The 20424-nt window shown below is 48.0% G+C and overlaps 2 protein-coding genes across 5 annotated transcripts in view; one reads left to right on the forward strand and one right to left on the reverse strand.

Moving 5' to 3' along the window:
* The window catches only part of VILL (villin like), a 34013-nt gene extending 19009 nt beyond the window's left edge, over nt 1-15004 (forward strand). Inside the window, exons 7-21 of one of the 2 annotated variants that reach the window (XM_017746721.1) lie at nt 446-645; nt 733-811; nt 2164-2262; nt 3825-3978; nt 4977-5077; nt 5346-5483; nt 6017-6175; nt 7032-7211; nt 8137-8282; nt 8981-9125; nt 9455-9643; nt 11302-11370; nt 11995-12006; nt 12256-12519; nt 13760-15004. In XM_017746721.1, coding sequence (XP_017602210.1) covers nt 446-645; nt 733-811; nt 2164-2262; nt 3825-3978; nt 4977-5077; nt 5346-5483; nt 6017-6175; nt 7032-7211; nt 8137-8282; nt 8981-9125; nt 9455-9643; nt 11302-11370; nt 11995-12006; nt 12256-12519; nt 13760-13873 — 2049 coding nt within the window. In that variant the 3' untranslated portion in view covers nt 13874-15004. The remainder of the gene's footprint in view (nt 1-445; nt 646-732; nt 812-2163; nt 2263-3824; nt 3979-4976; nt 5078-5345; nt 5484-6016; nt 6176-7031; nt 7212-8136; nt 8283-8980; nt 9126-9454; nt 9644-11301; nt 11371-11994; nt 12007-12255; nt 12520-13759) is intronic. The other variant, XM_008643118.2, reaches the window with a different exon arrangement.
* A 1959-nt stretch (nt 15005-16963) lies between these two features.
* Nucleotides 16964-20424, reverse strand: part of PLCD1 (phospholipase C delta 1) — a 51728-nt gene continuing 48267 nt past the window's right edge. For all 3 annotated transcript variants that reach the window (XM_017746724.1, XM_017746723.1, XM_008643119.2), the window contains exons 14-15: nt 18837-18986; nt 16964-18494 (exon numbers count right to left, since the gene is read on the reverse strand). In XM_017746724.1, the coding sequence (XP_017602213.1) occupies nt 18376-18494; nt 18837-18986 (269 nt within the window). In that variant the 3' untranslated portion in view covers nt 16964-18375. The remainder of the gene's footprint in view (nt 18495-18836; nt 18987-20424) is intronic.

Raw genomic sequence — 20424 nt, forward strand, 5'->3', positions numbered from 1 at the left:
GCTTGCCCGCGCGGGAACCGCCATCAGCAGCGGCTACAATCAGCAATATTTTCCTATGAGTTAGTTAATAACCAGGCATTACAGACATATCTGCTTCTTTAATAGCTAAATTTGGAGGACACCAGGAGCTTCAGAGAGCTGTGATAACCTGGCTTGGGCTGTTGGTTCTCAGTCATTGCTTGGGATCCGGGGCTCGCTGAATTTGTGGTGTGTGTCAGGACTTACCCCTGCGGGTCCTTGTGCAGGGTCTTGCTCTGGAGTTAGTTAATAACCAGGCATTACAGACATATCTGCTTCTTTAATAGCTAAATTTGGAGGACACCAGGAGCTTCAGAGAGCTGTGATAACCTGGCTTGGGCTGTTGGTTCTCAGTCATTGCTTGGGATCCGGGGCTCGCTGAATTTGTGGTGTGTGTCAGGACTTACCCCTGCGGGTCCTTGTGCAGGGTCTTGCTCTGGCTCGGAGCATCAGGGACAGCGAGAGGGGCGGCCGTGCCCAGATTGGCATCATTGACAACGAGAGGGACTCCCCAGACCTGATGCAGATCATGAGGATGGTGCTGGGCGAGAGGCGCGGGGAGCTCCGCGACAGCATCCCCGACACCAAAGCAGACGAGCTGCAGAAAGCGAATGTCCGGCTCTACCAGTAAGTGCTGGGCTGTGCTCCAAACCCCATCCCTTCTCACAGAGGGCTCTGTGGGGTCTAACTCAGCTCGGTGGCTCTGTCTTGCAGTGTCTATGAGAAGGATAATGACCTGGTGGTGCAGGAGATGGCCACCCGGCCCCTGACGCAGGATCTGCTCCAGCACGAGGTGAGAGAAAGCCAGAGTGGCCTTTCCAGCGAGAAAGGGAGGCTGTGGCTCACTTTGTTTTCAGCTGAGCACCTGTTTTCTGGAAATTATTGGGCCTTCCATCACTAGGACAACTTAGCCCTGCTGTTAGGTTAGGACAGCTTAGCCCTGCTACAATCTCAGCAGCCGGAGGTAGGTGGTGTGTTGAAGCTGTTCCAAGAAGAGATGGCAAATTGATGCTCTCAGCCAAGGATTATGTTAGCTTGGCAATCACAGTGAGGGAGAGCTGCATACCAGGAATAAATTCCAGATGGAATGAAGGCTTCTTAATACCTGATGTTCAGGGATAGCCTTCCCTCTGCTGACTCCGGAGCAAATAAATACCCTGCTCACAAAGCCAGGGAGATTTGTTTTCCTGCTGTATCAAGTGGCTGGTCTCAGTGACCCACCCTGGAAGGAGATTTCCATGACAGACCCTGTGTGCAGAGTTTTTCAGAAAACAGAAGCTTTTCCTCTGACTAAAATTTGGCAGAGAATTGCTCATCCTTAATTCTCTGCAGTGCAGACCAGCCTATTCCAAAGCACCATTGTGCCGCAAGCCTCCCGCTCCCCTTTTCATCCTGATGTCAGCCTTGTTAAAACCTCAGCCTCCCTTTGCAGACATATGAAGCCTTTGTTTTTCCTTTCATAGTTCAGTTTGAAAAAGGAGCAGCCTTTGGTCCCACAGCGTGTTTGGAGCACCAGCTCTCTGCAGTGGGGATGGGCTCAGCACACACCTCATCCCCTTCGGGTTCGGGTCCTGCTGCGTTCACAGCAGTGCAACACTTTCAGCTCCAGATCAGGGATCTAAATGAAGGCAGATTATTCACGTCTAACTTGGACCTTTCCTGCTCCTTTAGTAGCAGATTTGGGTGTAAATGAGCACCACCAGCAGCAGGCTGGGGGTGATATTTCAGCATACACTTCTCCTGGTCCCTTTTAGAGGTGGTGGTGGTTTTGGTTTGAGAACTTCTTCTTTGAGGTGGTAATAGCCAGTTTTGGGCAATGCCTAAGAAAAACACATATTTTAACTAATTACAATTATAAATCTGCAGCCTGGGCAAGATGTGCCCACACCTGTGGACCCCTGCCCTGTGGGGTTGGTGGTAGCTGTACTCTATTTATGAACCATGATAAATTCATCCTCTGTTACTTCTGATAATGGTTGCACCAGGGTTAAAGCTCTGCAAGGCAGAGAAGTGAGCTAGATATACATCTAACCTAAGTCTTCAAGAAGGATCCAACCTGATCAGGCTACAAATGATGAGCTTCTCCTGCACAGAGCTTTTCACATATGGTTTTTTCTCTTTCCTGTTTTTTCGGTTTAACCTCAGGACTGCTACATTTTAGACCAAGGTGGCTTCAAAATTTATGTCTGGAGAGGAAAAGCCTCCAGCCCAGAAGAGAAAAAAGCAGCATTCACTCGAGCTGTGGTGAGTTGTAATACAGTGCAAACAATGTCGTGGGTGGCTGATATGTGCTGATCTAGATCTGACCACTAATTACAATTAAGTGTAGGTCTTGGGGAGCTGGCCTGTGTAATAACAGAGAGAGAAGTTAAATGTCTAGGGGAGGCATGATGACATAAACACAAATTTGTTAGTCATCAAATTGTGCTAGGACTAAGACCTGCCACTAAAACTAAGAAAAAAATGGTTAGAGAAAATAAAGTATAAAAGGAAATACTTTTCTGCGTGGTAAATAGTGAACTTCTGGAATCTGTTGGTTCAAGGGATGGTGGAGTTAGAGAGGATCAGCAGGGTCAAGATGGGATTAGGCAAATTCATGGTCAAAAGGTGGGTAAACAGATATGAAAGGGGCTCTGACATCCATGTGTTATTTTCTGTCAGAGCATTCCTCATCTCTTCCTCTCAGAAAAATTAGCCTCAAGGGAGCCCAAGCAAGTAAGGCATTTGGTATTTTTTTACAAGTTGGCATGCTGAAGTGAAGACTGTGGGTAACATAACTTCTAATTAGCCATTTACTTATGGAAGAACCATAAATGGCTTCATCTTCCATGCGATCTAACTAGGAGATAATAAATTTCAGTGGTTTCACCTTCAGTAAGGTCCTACCTGGAGACACCCAGCTTCAATAGGATTGCAGCTATTGTCTCAGAGAATAAAAGCTTAAAAAAACTCTGCCTTAAAACTTATCTCACTGTCCTCTCTGCTCCTTTCAAGAGCTTGACTCAGGCTCGTTTTAGTAGGCAATCAGCTCTGCCAATTCTGGCCCTGAGCTACACATGTAGAACAAAAGATATGTCTTTCTTTCAGTGTGGCAGGTGGGAGGGATGGGAGGACCATCTGCTCTGCTTTTCCTTGGGGGCAGTGTGTGGTTGCAGCTTTTACAGCTGAAGCTGGATGCTCAGAAAGCCACAATCAGGCTCCTTCCCCGAACCACTGCTGCCAGCACTGCACCTCGGGTCATCCTGGAGCCTGCTGAGATAAACACAAGAGCGGTCCCCAAAACTGAGCAAGGATTTTGGCATTGTGGCAGAAGGCAGAATATGTTCTTCACACTCATATTGTATCAAGCACCTCTGTTGAAGTAATCTTTTAACTCAGTAGTAGCACTATTGCAAAGAAATGATATGGGTTTGGGGAAAAAAAAAAGAAGAAAAAAGATTTGTGAGAGTTTAATCCCTTCAGAACAGACTTCATGCTCTGGGTGCTTAGCTGTCTCCACCCCTTCACTCCCATGCTCGCTACCAGGCTACAGGCAGGACAGTCTTCCTGGCTTAGAGAGGGACAAAAAGTTTGGAGAAAAGGGGTAGGCGTAGGGTTCAGTCCCCTAAAGACAGAAATAAACATGGATACTACTGCAAGAGTCTGCTGTCACCTCTGATTAGTCTGAATGCAAGTCTTGGGTGAATCCTGCCCTGTATTCAGTGAGGGATGTTCACCCTTGGGGCTGGTTCAGGTTGACACCCTCCCTCTTATATCTGTAAAAAGCTCACTGTGTCCCCACTAATGACCTTTCTGAACCCCACCAGGGCTTTATCCAGGCCAAAGGCTATCCTTCATCCACCAACGTCGAGGTGATCAATGATGGAGCAGAGTCAGCCATGTTCAAACAGCTCTTCCAGAGGTGGACAGAAAAGAATGAAACACAAGGGCTGGGCAAGGTCTACACTACTGGCAAAATTGGTGAGCACGTTGGTCCTGGGTTTGTCTTTCCTACCTGTGCTGAGCAATAGCTGAGGGAACATCATTCACATCAGCTGTCTCCTGCCTTCAGGATCTTGAAGTCTAATACACATTCTCCTAGTGCCTTGTATTTTCCATCTCCTTCAGTAGATGGAAAGGGTTTGTGATCTCAGTAACATTCAGCTCTGCTGAATTTTCTTATATGAACGAAATTGCCACTTAATCTTAAATGTGAATGTTGGCAGAGAGTCACTCCCCTCTGAACAATTGTATGTAAGATTCCCACTTGCAGAACTTCCAAATTTCCTTTATAAAGGGCTAATGCTGAGCCTGATAAGGATTTCTGCTTTAATTTACACTGGCATCCATCCGATCCCCTCCTGGTGTCAGTGGAACGATGCTGTATTTGCACCGGGTGTAAATGGTGTATTTATCACGCTGCTGAAGGGAATATTGCAATGCATTAACCCCGAAGACTAAACAATTCCAAAGAGAGAGAACTTGTTGATGAATGATGGGGAGGTGACAGAGATGCTGAACATCTCCATCAATAATAGCCTGAGAGCCACAAATCTCTTTCCCTTGCAAGTTCCCTCTTTTCTCTCCATCTCTGTTTTTCTCTGTGCTGTCCATCAATACTCTCTTTGTCATGAGCTGGAGAAATGTAGGCATTTTATTTCTGAAACCAACATTTTAAAAGGAGGGAAATGTTTATAGATTTGGAGAACAATCAAGAATTTCCAGTCAGGAGGCTACGAATATTTTTACCAGCCAGCCATCACTGGAACATGCTGTATGGCCAATTCCCACCTGTAACAGGTCAACACTGAAATGTGTGAGCTCTTGCATTTCCCAAAATCAACACTGGTTTACTGGGGGCAGGAGTGGCTTCTTGCAAACCTGGGCTGTATAATGGTCGTGTGTGAGGATGATGGGAAGGGTTTGTGTCTTTTTGTGCATTCACTGTGTTCTTATTTTTATTCTGCTGACACACACAGCCAAGGTGGAGCAGGTGAAGTTTGACACCACCCAGCTCCATGCCAGACCAGAGCTCGCAGCTGAGCAGAGGATGCTTGATGATGCCTCTGGGGAGATTGAGGTGAGACAGCTCCTTTGGCTGACAGAGGGTGCAGCAATCAGCCTGTTTCCAAGCTTCACTTGATTTGTTCAGCTTGGGGGAGACTGAGGATGCACCTCATGGCAGTTTACAGCTTCCTCACGAGGGGCAGGCACTGAGCTCTTCCCTCTGGTGACCAGTGACAGGACATGAGAGAACACCTGAAGTTTCAGTGGTGTGTTAGCCAAAGGGCTGTGCTCTGTCCTCACCTTGACTCCACTGCTGCTCACCGAGCTGTTTTGTTCCCTAGGTGTGGAGGATTGAGGACTTGCAAATGCAGCCAGTGAATCCCAAGGCATACGGGCAGTTCTACGGGGGTGACTGCTACCTGGTCCTGTACACCTACCTGAGGTCAGGCAGACCCCACTACGTCCTCTATATGTGGCAGGTAAGTCAAAGCAGAGCAGAGGGTACTGTGCTGTGCCTGCTGTACAAGCCTAAAGCTGAAAGAAGTAATTGCACACAAAAACCCCAACCCAAGCACCCAGAAGAACTCAGATACCCTTTGCCCATCAGTTTCAAATACCCCAAGCTGTCCTTTGTAGGCAGCATGGACACTGATCCCAAAATGGCATCGGATTGAGCACTGACGAAGTCAGAAAGAGTGAAGGATGATGGGGCTCACAGTGCTGAGGTCAAACTTTGGAGTCAGACTGTCCCTTAAAGCCTCACTTCCTGGAGTTTTGAGGGTATATGAACATCTCTGCTTTCCTTTTTAAAGTATATTTTCATGCAGAGAGAAGCTTCAAAAATGGGGCTTTAAAGTCTACAAAACCAGAATGGCAGTGAAATTTAAAGATAGGAAGTTTTAACTCTGATCTCACAACACTACACACTTTGGGATTGGCAAGATGTTGGATTGTGAAGAGGTTTGTACCCTTGCTGTCATCCCACTGCATGTTTCACCTCCCTGTCCCCCAGGGCCGCCACGCCTCCGTGGATGAAATCACTGCCTGTGCCCTCAATGCCATCGAGCTGGACAAGAAATATGGGGATGAGGCCGTGCAGGTGCGAGTGACAATGGGCAAGGAGCCCAGGCACTTCCTGGCCATCTTCAAGGGCAAGCTGGTCATCTACGAGGTAACGTGGCTTTGGGAGGTGGGAGCACCAATGATGGCTTGGCAGCTGCAATGGAAATAGTCCAGTAAAAATGGGCTGATATTCAGGAAAGGAGCCTGCCAGCTCTGCACGGCCTGGCAGAGGGGACATTTCCAGTACTTCCCAAGCAGTCTGAACACTCTTGCTGTAAACACAGTCCTGGACTGACCCAACTCAGTTGTCCACCCCTGAGCTCCAGCAGTGATGTGTGATGTTCATTCCAACTCCATCCCGAAATATTTTGCAGTTATAATAAGGAAGTAATCCTGTGAATCATAGATGCTGCTGTCCAGAAAGGGTCCTCCAGAACATCCTACAAACCTGATTTGAATTGTCCTTGCCTGAATTACATCACGTAACTACCAACCCACTTCACTTTCTGCCTTGACTGCTGACATCTGTGGTGGAGAAATTCCAAATGACTGTGGGAGAGGGGGATTGCCCTCAGCTCTCAGTGTTGGTCCCTCTGTATGGTTTCCACAGCAGATGTTCAGCTGAGCACAGGTGGAAAGCAGGGTCCAGCTGCCTTGCCCAGTTTGCATGGCAAATCCCCTACAGACTCCAAAATCTGGTCACATTGATCTTGAGGATCTTGATGGGAACTGGTCAAGGCTCAGTAATCAGGGAGAAATGTGGGAGTTGTGCCATGTGGGTTTCATTCTGACCTGGAATCAGCAGGTGTTTGGATTTCTTTGCCTGCTTAGTGCAGAACAATGGTCCATCATTGCAACAGTGAGGAGGGCTGCAAGCCCCAAGCCTTCCTCAAATCAATCACACCGTGGATCTGTGTGTCCTCCTCACCTCCCAGTACCACCCTTCCCTCTCTCTCTCCTTGCAGGGTGGCACGAGCCGGGCTCAGAAAAGCTCTCCCGAGCCAGCGATCCGCCTCTTCCAGGTGAGGGGCACCGATGAGGTGAACACAAAGGCCACAGAGGTGCCAGCCCGAGCCTCCTCCCTCAACTCCAATGTGGTCTTCCTGCTCTCCACCAGCCAAGTCTGCTACCTGTGGTGTGGGAAGGTGAGTCTGCAATGAGACATGGGGAGGCAGCCAAAGGAATCCGGAATTGCTGAGGTGGGGCTTGAGTTTCCTGCCTCCACTAGGTCATGGAGGTGAATCCTTGGGCAGGTGGCCCATTAATTCAGTGGAGAAATGGACTCAAATTGCAGCAGGGGAGGTTAATATTAGATATTAAGAAATATTTCTGCACAGAGAGGGATACCAAGTATTCGAACAGAATGCCCAGGGAAATGGTGAAGTCACCATCCCTGGAAGTCCTCAACACGTGTGGATGTGGCACTTGATTAACACGGTTTAGTGGTGCTGGGTTGGCAGTTGGACTTCATGATCATAGAGGTCTTTTCCAAACTTCATTATTCAGTTGACAAATGTGCACACAGGAAAGGGCTCTGTCTGTGGAGGGTCAGCAGCAAAAGCCCTCTCCACAACAGTAACCCATGCTGGGGTTCGCCTCACCACGTTGTAGTTGTTCACACAGCTTTCAGGTGAACGAACCACCCCACATTTTCCAGCTGTAAGAAATCAGCCAGGATGAGAGCAAATTAATTTCTCTTGTTTCAGTCATGTGTGTCAGGATGAGATGGTAGATCAAACCAAAGCAGAGAAGTTGTGGATGCCCCATCCCTGGAAGTGTTCAAAGCCAGGCTGGATATGGCTTGGAGCATCCTGTTCGAGTGGAAGGTGTTCCTGATGATCTTTAAAGTCCCTCCTACCCCAAATCATTCTGTCATTCTGTGAGTTTTGCTCTAGGTGCTGTTGGCCGCACTAAATTTTCCTTCAAGGACTAGAAATGGATTCTGAGTGATCACCTCAAGAGTATTCAAGCAGGTCTAAAGCTCTCCAGAGCACTAAACCAGCTTTTCCCCATGGATAAGTTCTGCCAGTCTGGCCCTGACTCCACCTCAATCTTTTATCCTGAACACAGGGATGCAGCGGAGATGAGCGGGAGATGGCAAAAATGGTGGCTGACATTGTTTCCAGGCGTGACAAGCACACCATTCTGGAAGGACAGGAGCCTGCAGAGTTCTGGGAAGCTCTGGGAGGCAAAGCACCTTATGCCAGTGAAAAGAGGTAATAGTGACCTGCTTGTTCCTCTGGGCCTGGCTAGGGGACACTAAGCAAGGCATCAAAACTTTGCAGGAAAGTGAATACTTTGTTACTGTGTCCTCTGTAAAGGGAGCACGAGGCCAGAATATCACCAAAACCTTTGTCAGAAACCACACCAAGATGTTTCTTTCCTGGCTTTTGGGCCAGGAGTTCTTGTGAATGAGGAGCTACAGGTCCAAAGCCTGCAGACAAGGGTGTGCTACATTCTCCTTTTCCCCCAGTAAACTCATCCCATATTTCATCCTAAGAACTGCAGGAACCACATGCTCCATTTCCAGCCATTGTCATCAGCAGCCCCAGGAGAATCGTGATACTAAATCTGATTTTTAACAACATGGATTTCTCCAGCCCTCTGGGCAGGTGATTGTTTCCTTTGCAAAAAAGTGATCTGGTGTGGCTTTCACCTGACATCAGGCTCGTTGCCACAATGAGAGAAGAATTCTGCTTTTGTCCTCCTTGGATGCAGAAAAAATTACCTTTAAAAATCCTTAAAATGCTCTGAGAATCCCCTGAAACCTGATATTGCTGACTTTCAGGCTTTTATGCCATGTTCCACCTCTTCCTTCAAGGCCATGACATGTAGCTTCAGGGCCCTGCAGTAAGCCAGGAGGGAAAGATTTCCACCTTTCTTGCTTTTTCCCCCCCTGCCATGCATGAGGCAGGTTCCAGGAGCAGGTCACACACTACCAGCCTCGCCTTTTCGAGTGCTCCAACCAGACAGGTCGGTTCATCATGACGGAGGTGGTCGGGTTCTGCCAGGAGGACCTGGATGAAGATGATGTCATGCTGCTGGACACGTGGGAAGAGGTCAGCAAAAGCCTCCTCCCCTTCTCCCCAGACATATTTTCAAACAGGTTGTGGCTTTAGTTGGTGTTTATTGAGTTGAATCTCGGCCCATGACTGGTTCCATCTACCTTGAAATGTGTAAGATATACCTGAGATATTTATGCTCCATGCCTGTCTCAAAAGCAAAATCTTCCTTGGCTGGGGGTAAATCAGGGCTCAGAATCACAGGGAAATACTGGGAAAACACATTTCCGATCTTGTCTCTGCTCCCATTGGCAGGGGAGAACAAACAGCCACGTCTTCACAGGTTCTAAAGGCTCACTGACCTTCAACACCTTCTCCCCTTGCAGATTTTCCTTTGGGTTGGCAAAGCCTCCAACGCACAGGAGAGGAACGAGGCGATTGCCTCGGCCAAGGAGTATCTCAAGACCCATCCGGCTGGGAGAGACTTGGCCACTCCCATCATCCTGGTGAAGCAGGGCTATGAACCCCTCAACTTCACAGGATGGTTCAACGCTTGGGACCCCTACAAATGGAGTGTAAGTTGCTGGAAAAGCCCTGTGGTGCGCTCGTGTTCTCAGTGGTGCCTAGAGGGTGTTGTTGTCAGTGAGTATATGATGCATGGACTCAAACCTCGCTAGGACATGTCCTGAGCTTCAGAGAACCATGGAATGGCTTGAGTTGGAAGGCACCTTAAAGATCATCCAGTTCCAACCTCCTGTCGTGTGCAGGGACATGAGTTCCTGGTGCTGTCTGAGCAGCTTCTGCTCCTTCACCAACAAAATATATCTGTTTGGTCAAACTGAGGCTTTTGTAAATGTAAATAAATGTGCCTCAACTCAAAATATTCACATTTTTATAAATATTAGGCTCCAAATCAGGTTTGCTATTTCAGCTAAAAAGAGGTGGGGACTACAGGTGGTAAAATCAAGTTCAGAGAGAAGACAGACGCACCCCACATCATAAGGATAAAAAAAACCCCAAACCAAACCAACAAAAGTTCGTTGTTGAAAATGCAACCACAGAGGCAAATTTATGACCCAGCTTTAAGGGCAAACTGTGGAGAAATGAAAGATGTGAGCAGACAGGTCTCGTGTTCAGGTTTGTGGAAAACCCATCAGAGCCCAGGAGCTTCTGAGCAAGGTCACCCTTGGTTCCTGCACACCAGCCTTCAAAAGCAGAGTTACAAATACCAGCTCCTCCCTGTATGGAAGTGGAAACCTGCCCCAGAAGATGACTGGGAAAGAAAAATTCCTTTCTCCCCTCTTTCCCTGGGACTTCACACTGCAGGGAAACTCTTGCAGAGATATTTTATTTCCTGTATCTGGGTTTGCATTGTCTTTCTTCCCAATCCGTGTGGTGGTGAAGAGCCTGTCTTGACAGCTGGATCTGGAGAGATAAGACAGCAACTCGCAATGACCCTTAAAAATACGTTGATGCTTAGAACAAAGGTCAAAACTTGTGGGTTTGTTTTATTTTTTTTCCGAGAAACTGCTGAAAAACAAGGATACAGTTCATAAAATATGTGCCTCTAAAAATATCCCCTGTAGGCAGCTTCAGCAACTACAGAGAAGCCATCCAAACTGTTGACATCCCAGAAACATCTGGTGTGTGTTCTTTGCTCAGTTTTGGGTCTAAATCTGTTTTCTCTGCAGTCCATGTGTTTACGTTGCTTGTGCTTGTTGGGAAACTTTGTTGAATGATTCTGTGAAGAACTGACATCTCCTGGCTGCTCAGGAAAACACAGTCATGAGCTTTGCCAGTTTATCTAGCATATTCCATTTTTTTAAAATAGGAAATAAGAGATATCTGGTAATACATGGCACCTAATTACAAGAAGTCAGGACTTGAGGCTTTGAAAAAATCTGTTTTATCTAAATTAATCAGGAAAGGGGAAAAGAGAAATATTATTTCAGGCATTGCAAGATTCATCTAAAATATAAAAGATTTAAACCGAGCAGTAAATATTATTTCTCTTCATTTGCCATCTGCTCTAAAGTCTTTAAGTTTCCTGGTTTCACCTGTTATTGTACAACTACAAAGGCTGAAGTCCATTTTTTTTCTTTGTTTTCAAGTGAAAGCTCAAATTCTGGCAGTCTCCTGATTCCAGGGGCTGAGGTTTGCAGGAGCTGCCACCTCAGTGGCCATCACTGGTCTGTAAAATTCATGATCTCTTGAGCCCATTACAGACCATTAGGATGGCAAGTCCTACGAGGAAATGAAGAACAGCCTGGGAGATGTGTCAGCCATATCCGAGATCAAAGTGGTGAGTTGTGTCTTGGCCATGCAAGTAGGAAACACCTGGGTTCAAACACCACCACATCCCCCAGCCTGTTTGCACAAAGGAGGGGACACCAGGATCAGGGCAGGGATGAGAGCCTCAGGCTTCCAGGGTCAGAGCTCCTCTGCAGGAAGCAGAGGGAGATGTGATAAATTACCCATAAATACACCCAGACCTCCTGGGCCTTTTCCAGTCCTCCTCAGAGGCATCTGTGAGCAGGACATTGCCCAGCTGCTTTAATGCAGAGCACATCAAGGTGTGTGCAGCTCAAAGAGGGTGCAGTTAAATGTTTTGTGAGAGTTTGCAGTGGTGGAGCCCCTGAGATCTCAAGCAAGGGTCCCCGATCAAGAAGGGCATAACCCAGTGGGGGATCCTCCAAAGCACAAAGGAAATGAGGTCCCAGCAGTCCCAAATGCCATTGTCACACGGGTCAGTTCTGCCCTGGGCAGGGTCAGGATGAAGGCTGGAAGGAAGTGGCAGGTTTGGATGAGGACAGATGGCTCATCAGGGAGGGGCGTGCAGGTAATTTAGTCATTTTAGACATGGTAGACATCTAACCTCGCCTTCTGTCATCCCACATGTGCCTTCCCCTGATGTTATCTTGAGAAGAATGAGACTGCTGTAAGTATCCTCAGTTCTTTGTAAGAGCTCTCATTAGTGTGTGCTTTTAGCAGTCCTAACACCAAGGTGTAGCATTTACAGAGGCGCTGCACTAACGCTTTAGTTGCGACTTTCTCCTTGCTGCTTTGGAGCTACAGACAGTCTGTGCCAGAAGTAGTCCCCCACAACCCCAGCAGAAAGATCCTGGGATCATCCCCAACTTGCTCTGCCAGAGCATCTCATCCTGATGTGTTTTCCTCCATTTGTCAGGACCTGAACAACCTCAGCCTGAACAAGAGGACCCTCAGCACCTCCAACCTGGCTGGTTCAGGTACAGCAAGTGCCTCCTCAGAGTACAAATCTCACTTCAGCCACAGTGACAGCAACAGCTACAGCAACAGCAGCAACTACAACAGCAACAGCCTCAGCAGCCCTGCCATGGTGCCCAACGGGGAAGAGATTTACTCCCGAGAGGTGCTGATGCACAGGACGGTGGATGAACTTCCAGAAGGCGTGGATCCCACTAAAAAAGAGGTGGCAGCATTGCTGGTTTAATGCCTTTCTAACTTAACCTGGAACTGGCTAAGTGTACTTTAGACTACTGAGTCCTGCTCAGACTCAAGGGGACACTGTCAGGACACACAGGTGTCACCAAAAGCAGGAGCTTCATGTGAGGAAATTCATAGAATGGGCTGGGTTGGAAGGGACTTTAAATATCTTTAGTTCCAACTCCCTGCCGTGGACAGGGACACCCTGTGATGGTTTTAGCCTAGTTGAAGTAATTATGGGGGTTTTATGGCAGAAAAAAAAAATTAAGTAGTAATTTTAAAAAAATGTTTTCATCTGGTAATGTTGTTTTGCTCTGCCACCCAACCTCTGTCCTCACAGGGACAGGGGGACAAGGTGTCACAGCTGAGAACAAAGCCATAATTTGCATTTTGCTTGAGCTGTAGGTAATGTTTTCATTTGAAACTCCTCCCAGAAGGGATTTTTTTTTAATTGTTAGAAAGCTTGCATTTCATCAATTTTCAATTTCAGAAGAAAGGACACATTCCAGATTTTCTGTCAGCCCAAGGATTTTGGCAATGTCTGCAGCTGAATCCAAGCAAGCTGATGGGAGGGACAGAGGGTAGATTGCCTCTACTCCCTGTAATCCATGTTTGATCAATGTCTTGCTCAGCAAATCTGGCAAAGGCCAGCACCCACAGCCAGAGTCATGATCCACAGCTGGGCTCTACATGAGTTCTTCTACCCAAAATGCCAGGAGAAAACTCAACCTCCCATTCCCACAGGGCCTTTCTCAGTATCCCTGACGATCCTGCTTTCTGTAAACCATGTCTTTCCAGCAATGGGAGTGAACATTTCCAGTGAATATTTTAGGGGAGGGGAGTGAGCAAGGGGGAGATGCTTTCACTGTGAATTACTGCCTAAGGAACCACCCAAAACTCTGGCCAGCAGAGCTTCCCTGGTGGACCACAAATCATCCTGGCCACAGTATGATTAGCAGGGACTAAATTCCAGCCAGAGCATGCTAACTGCTCAAAACCAGAGCATCTCTTTGGGCTGGTGGGCTTTTATTTCCCTGGGAAGTGGGATGTGGAACAGTTGCTGGGATGTTCCACTTCCCACCACGAGGACAGGGAGCTGAACAGGAGCTGTTGGCCTGGAGTAAGAGGTCAGCACTGCCACGGTGGGGAGGGGATGCAGCCTATGGGGGTGTCCCAGGCTCTGCAAAAGCCAAAGCTGACCTGTCCTTGCTCTCTCCTCACTGCAGTGCTATCTCTCCGATGCTGATTTCCATGACATCTTTGGGAAGTCCAAGGACGAGTTCTACCAGATGCCCAAATGGAAGCAGCAGAACGAGAAGAAACAATTTGGACTCTTCTGAGACTGCAGGGGGCATCCAATGACTCTGGGACCAACCCCTGCTCCCTTAGGAGCTGCACAGAAGACGTGCAGGCATTTGCTCAATGATCCAAACCCAGCACCCCAATCCAACGCAGTTATTCCAGCAGCCACTGTTCAGGAGATGGCTCCTTTCTCCCTGCAAACCCAGAACCCCAGGAGGCAAAACTTTTTTCAGGAACAGCTTGACAGGACGTTTTTGCCTCTTCCTGACACTTTATTGCTGATAGCCACGAAGACAAGTGTGTGCCATGCAACAGCGTTGTAGCCTCATCTTTCCTCTCCCTTTTGCAAATTGCCACGTGCACGAGGCCATGATCTTCCTTCATTTGTAGAAGTTTAAAATTAGTCATGACAAAGGTCATTTGCAGCTGCTGTGTAAATTCTGGGTGGGGAGAAGAGAGGGAAGCCCTAAGAGGATGGAGGGGGACCCTTGAGGTCAGGAAAGAGGTAATGGAGTAGCCAGCTGCCCAATGGGGTAGTCTGTGGAGTGACACGGTAGCTCTGCCCCTTCTCACCTTGTAGAAAAACTACTCATCAAAGAACAGCAAGAATGAGATCTAGATTAACATGCATAGCCCAGGGCAGGTAAAACACATGAGAACCTGGTTTGGGGAAAAAAAGCACTTACTATGAGCATATTTATTAGCTGATATTTCAAGAGGATGATGGCACTAAAGGCTAGACACAAATATCGATTTTTGACTGCCAGTCAAGACTCTCTACTTTCTTCTCATTCAGACAGCATCTACAATCTCACCTGGCCTCCCTGACCACACCCAGGTGAATGTCAGAGTCCATCTGCCCACAGACCAGAGGCTCAAGGAAGCCAGGAGGGTTTTGGGTATGACCTGAGGCAGAGGGTGGCCTACTGATGGTTTTATCAGGGCTCCATCCCTGTGATGTCCGTGGGGCTGAGAGTGCTGGTTCCACACTATGGGATCAGTCTGAATGGGGAGGGCAGAGGGAAGTGTGAGCAATCAGTGAGTACGGGATAAAACTGTAAACTAAAGGAAGAAACACCGCCTTAAAAACTCCGACAATGTGGGTTTGCAGCTTTACTCCATTTCCAACCTGGTCAGTGATTCCAAATAAACATCCAGCAGCAGCAGCAGCCCTGGAAGTGTCCTTGATCAGTGTGGTGGGGGTAGGATGGCAGCAGATGAAAGCTCTGCAGGGCCACAGATCCTTCAAACACCTGGTCATCGATGGAATTTTGGAATTTTTTTTGAAAAGTTCTTTGTTCCCAGACACCCCATGTATCCTGCTCCTGAAGCCCCCATTGCCAATGAGCAGCAGCACCAGACTATTCAGCAGTTGGCCTGACCGCCCAGCCCAGCTGCAGGGATGTGGGGATGGAGCTGGGGAGCTCCAGGCTGGTGGTTGAGGGGTGAAGAGCTCTCACTCAACACCCAGGACCACATCATTGTGCTGAAGTGTCACCATCTGGCTGGGCTGCAGCAGGGACCTCCAGGTGATGGGGTCTTCTGGATAGCACTTTGTGTTTAAGAATTGGTACTAATATCAGATAACCCCCATTATGCCACCACTTCATCCCATTTCTGCTTGAGGGTCCAGCCCAAAACCCACTAAAATCCCCTGTGCAGATTAAGTTAAGCATCAAGCAGAGACACAAATCAGCTGAATTACCTGTGTGATTGCTCCTGTTTGTTGTGCTCACATGAGATGCAATCAGTGCACATTACCCACGTTTCAACCTCTGTTGGCACTGCTGGTATCAGCAGGATTTGCCTTGCCCCACTGAGGAGTGCTCCTGACAGCTCCCAAATTAATGAAATGCCTGTGCTCCCCAGTAAGATGCAGGAATGCCACCTACCTGTGGGCCTAACGAGCTTCACACAATCAAATGAAGACCAGAAAAAATATAGTCAGATTAGGGAGATTAGGCCAGTTTGCTACAAATTGTTTTCGTTCCTGTGGCCACCAGGCTCACCAACACAAGTGGAGTGCTCCTGCCAGCACTCAGAAACCAGCCTGGGATTTCACAGACCACGGAGCCGCCTGATATTTGGGCCTGATGGAAAGTGCTGCTGCTCTCCTCATAGGAGAGTTGCTTTTATTCCCTGCCTCTGATCTCTAAAGCAAAGATCCTCTCTCACCTCCTCCCTTCCACACCTTTTGCTGTGATGTTAGTGGCAATGTTCTGTTTCTGCTGCTCTTTTCCCCAGAGCTCTTCCCTCCTGTGGGGCTCCAGCACTTCTTAATCTGCTCAGAGATGAGCTCACTTAATAACAACAGGGATCATGTCCCTTCCTCAGGGGAGAGAGAAGACCTTGCAGCATTGTTATCATGCTCTCCCTATCCCATCTCCATCTCATCTCTCCCACCTGGCTATAGTAGCTTTCCCCCAACTGTTCCTACCTGATGAGGGATGTTTTCTCTTCCCATGGATCTTGCCTACTACCTTCATTTAATTGCACAACAGGCAGAGGAAAACCCAGCCTCTCTGTGCAATCAATCTAAGCCCACCCTGACCCTGGCATCCTGGTTCCCTGCTTCTCTAGTGCTGGCCACAGCAGACAGGTGAGGGCTTTAGCTCAATAATCCAACTGAAATCTAATCCTGCCACCCCAAAAATGCAAATAATGTGTTCACAGGTTCCACGGGCAGGGACACCTTCCTCTATCCCAGGCTGCTCAGAGCCCCAGCCAAAGTGGCCTTGAACATTTTCAGTGATGGGGCATCCACAACTCCTCTGGGAAACCTCTCCCAGTGCCTGTCTGCCCTCACAGGGAAGACTTTCTTTCTAACTTGCCCCACAAGAGCTGGTGCTGAGACAATCTGACCACCTTCACCTACGCTCTTCATCCCATGGCTCCCTAAAACAAAATGCTGAGAGCACACTGGGGGCAAGGACCAAATGCAGGCTGTCCCTCGGTGGGATTCAAGGATGTTCCATCCTTGGCCTTCCAATGTGTCTCGAACAACGTGCCCCATCCCAGAGGGGAGCTGGGCTAGCCCACGTCACTGCAGGGCCCCGTGCTCTGCCTCGCTGGCCACTCCTGAGCTCTTCCACCTGCTGGTTGTTAATGCAGTATCAGCCTTTCAGGTGTGGGTTTAATTCACATTTAATCTGGCAATGGTTTACAACATCACAGGGTATTGTAGTGAAGAGGAAAATCAATGTGTCCAGCAACATTTACTGCAGCACAACGAACTCCAGGGAGGACTAAAAGAAACCCAGCTTTGAAGTAGGCCTAAGATCACTAAATCCAGGATATTGTGGATTCAAAAAATAAGCTGACTGGAATATGTTTAAAAGGACAATAACAGCTTTGGTATCAGCCCCTCATCTTCACCACCAAGGATTAAAACCCCCAGAAAGCCTGACAACTTAAGAAATTAAGCAGGTCAATCTCCAAATTCACATATGTTGCATTCAAGTAGGACAAAGAGGCAAATGGCAACAAGTAATTGAACTCTTCCAGAACTTTTTTTTAAACTTTTAATAGTCTAACATACTGTTAGTAACACAATTGGCACTTCAAAATATATATTATTTTATTTCAATAATATTCCCTTAACTCTGTAGTTCTACTTGAAGACAAATCACTTGTCACCATAAATACTGTGTTGTTTTCAAAACACTCTTGTGCTGGGTTACCTCTACAGTGCAACTGGGACCTGCGAGCACTTACATCATCTACTCTTCCTCTCGGTTAAAAAATGACATTTTTCTGTAAAAACACAAAGTTTTACTGTATTTAAAAAAAAGAAAAAAAAAAAGCCCTGCTGTCAGTTGAGCGTGTTTCCACTGTCTCTGGCAAAACACATCCTCTGAGGTTGCTTTGAGTGGGTTTCACTTTGGGTCAGAGGGAAATCTGCTGTTCAGCAGCTTCTTTCTCCTTCACAGGATGAGAGGCAGGCTTTGAATGCAAAGTGGCCTGGCCAAGAGCCAGGCACACAGGCAGAGTAGTGCTCATGTATTTTTTATTACAACACAAAAGGAAACTCGGGTTACATAACACAGGCCTTTGTAGTGCAGCTTTCTTTTTTAATCTGTAACAGAAAGAAGGGGAATCGTGGCCCTGTTTAGGACTTCATATGCTGAGAGATGGCTGACACCTGCAGTTGCAAGAAGTCACCTGGCACCTGGCCACTGATTGCAGTGCTGAGGGAGACTTTTCCTTGCACAGATGTTGGGTGCTTTGCCCAGATGCCTGACTGAGCCCAACCCAAGAGCTGTACTTCACTAAAAAGGAGTCCCTATCCTCTCGCTAAAAGCAACATTAAAAAAAATCTAAATAAAGTGAACTAAAACCACAGCTGGATTGGTCAAATAGGGACAAAAGGATTAATTTCAACAGCAGCATTAGGATGTTTCCAGCACGCAGCAGGGAGAAGGTCGATGGCTGTTTCACATCAGGGGTCCTACGGAGCACCGAGTGCTGCTCCAGGGAAGGTGCTGGGGACTGACCCTGGCAGAGTTCACACACTGAATTCCTTCCAGGTCTGTAAGGAGGCTCACTGTGGCCTAGAGGAGCCAGGCTGCCACTCAGAGTCCTGGATATTGATGTACACAAAGAGGGTGGAGGAGGAGTACGGGTCTCCATTCTTGGTCAGGAGATGGATGTGGCGATAACCTGGAAGCAGAGACACAGATGGAAAATGGCCTTTAGTCCAGTTGAAGAAGTATTTGCTAACGTTTGCCAGGATCCTGCACAAACATCTCCCAGTCTCAGAGCATTTTGTTCCCAGTTTCCCACAAGATCCTGAACAGGCAGGTCCCAGGGGCACAGCTCTGAGTGTGGGTAACAACATTCCCAAGGCCTCTGGTGACAAGGGGGACCCTTCCCCAGAGACGGTGTTAACAGCTGCCCAAAAAATCCATTCTGACCCAAGCTGTGATTGATCTAGACCACTCCTCCAGGACGCTGGAGCTTCCCAAAGGTTCTGGCTGTGAGGTGCAGGGAGCAGAGCCTTACCTTGCTTCAGACTGGTGAAGGGAAGGGTGTACTGCCCGATGAAGTCATTCTTGGTCGACATGTCAAAGTCTTCCACCACAAACCGGACCAGGGCAAGTGCAGGGACCTCAATGTCAAATGTAAACTCTTCGTTCCAGTTTGGGTTAAAGCCTGGGGAACATAGACAAGAATAGAGGTCAGAGATGTCAGCAGTAAGAATGGTGGTCCGAGGTGTTTGCAAATGGATGGAGACTTTTCCTGACTGTCAACCTAATTTGACCCAGACCAAGGCTCTCAGGAGGTGCCAAGAGCCTTATTCCCAGCTTTGATACTGTGTTTTGCTACGTGGAACTAACAAATCCTTCAGCTTGGGCTGTTCACTGCAGAACTTGGTCCTAGAAAGGAGTGAGGAGCTGGAGAGGGGAGGGACTCAGCTCTGCTCCACAGGCTTTTGCTGGCTGGTACATGGATGTCTTTGGTTGCTGTTGGACCAGATGCAAACTTTTACAGCCCTAAACCAGGGGAGGGAAGAGAGCACAGCTGTGCTTTTGTGTTGAGACAGCCTTCTGGGGCCTTAAGCCTCTCCAACAGCTTGAGACACACCCATCTGACCACCACCTTGTGCCCCAATTTCCCTGTCTGCAAGAAAAGTTAATGAGGAGTGTCTGATTACAAAAAGCATCATCAAGTTTAGATAAGGGTCATGTGGTCCAGAATCACAAAGCAAACAAAACTGAGACCAACACACAAGAAATGTAGAGCAAGCTCAGGGCGCTCTCTCCAGGTCATGGCAGGTGCAGTGTCAATAAACCGCTCCCCAGAAGCAAACAGGAGAGGACATCCTGCTGGAAACCCTGCTGCCTGTGCAAAGCAGAGACCAAGGACAGCACAATGTCACCTGGAGCCCGCTGGTCATGCAGGGTTTGTGAGTGATTTAGCAGGAGACAGGGATCTTTCATCTGGCCCTGAAGCTGCTGAGATGTGCCTGTGGACTTGTGCCAGTGCAAAATACCTGTGGTGTGTTGGGACACTTTATTTGGACTTCTATAGGATTAAATCGACTGTACTGCTTAGTGAACACACTGACACCCTTCATCCTTGGGAAAAAAAGTGTTGCTGATTCCATGGGAGCAGAACTGAAAGTTGGGGTTGAGTCATTGGTCCTGGCACAGCAGGTTTCACTGTAGTGGCATCAAGGGGGATTCTCAGCTCATCTCAGTGCCACAGCGAGATGCTCAGAGCTGCAGAGCTAGCAGGTGCCCCCAGCCCATCAAGCTCCACAGCTCTGCTGTTTGTGACCTGATCTGTGTGTGCCACAGCCCCTGGTTCAGTCCCACCAACAGAGAATCACAGCATCATTTAGCTTGGAAAAGACCCCCGAGTCCATTGAGTCCAGCTGTAAAACACCAAACCAGGTGAGCAGCTGAAGCATGGTCACACACCTGAAACCTCAGCCCATGACAGGCAAACCCCTCTCTGCAGCTGCCCCTTTCCATCAGGGGTGTTTTCACTGTTTGATTTGCTTTCCACAAGGCAGCACTTATCATTCCAGCCTCACTCCAGTATTGCCCCTGCCAGCCAAGGGCTGGCAGTGGGGCTGGGTGTGCTC

The sequence above is a fragment of the Corvus brachyrhynchos genome, unplaced genomic scaffold (genome assembly GCF_000691975.1).
Source record: "Corvus brachyrhynchos isolate BGI_N302 unplaced genomic scaffold, ASM69197v1 scaffold18, whole genome shotgun sequence".
Lineage (NCBI taxonomy): Eukaryota > Metazoa > Chordata > Aves > Passeriformes > Corvidae > Corvus > Corvus brachyrhynchos.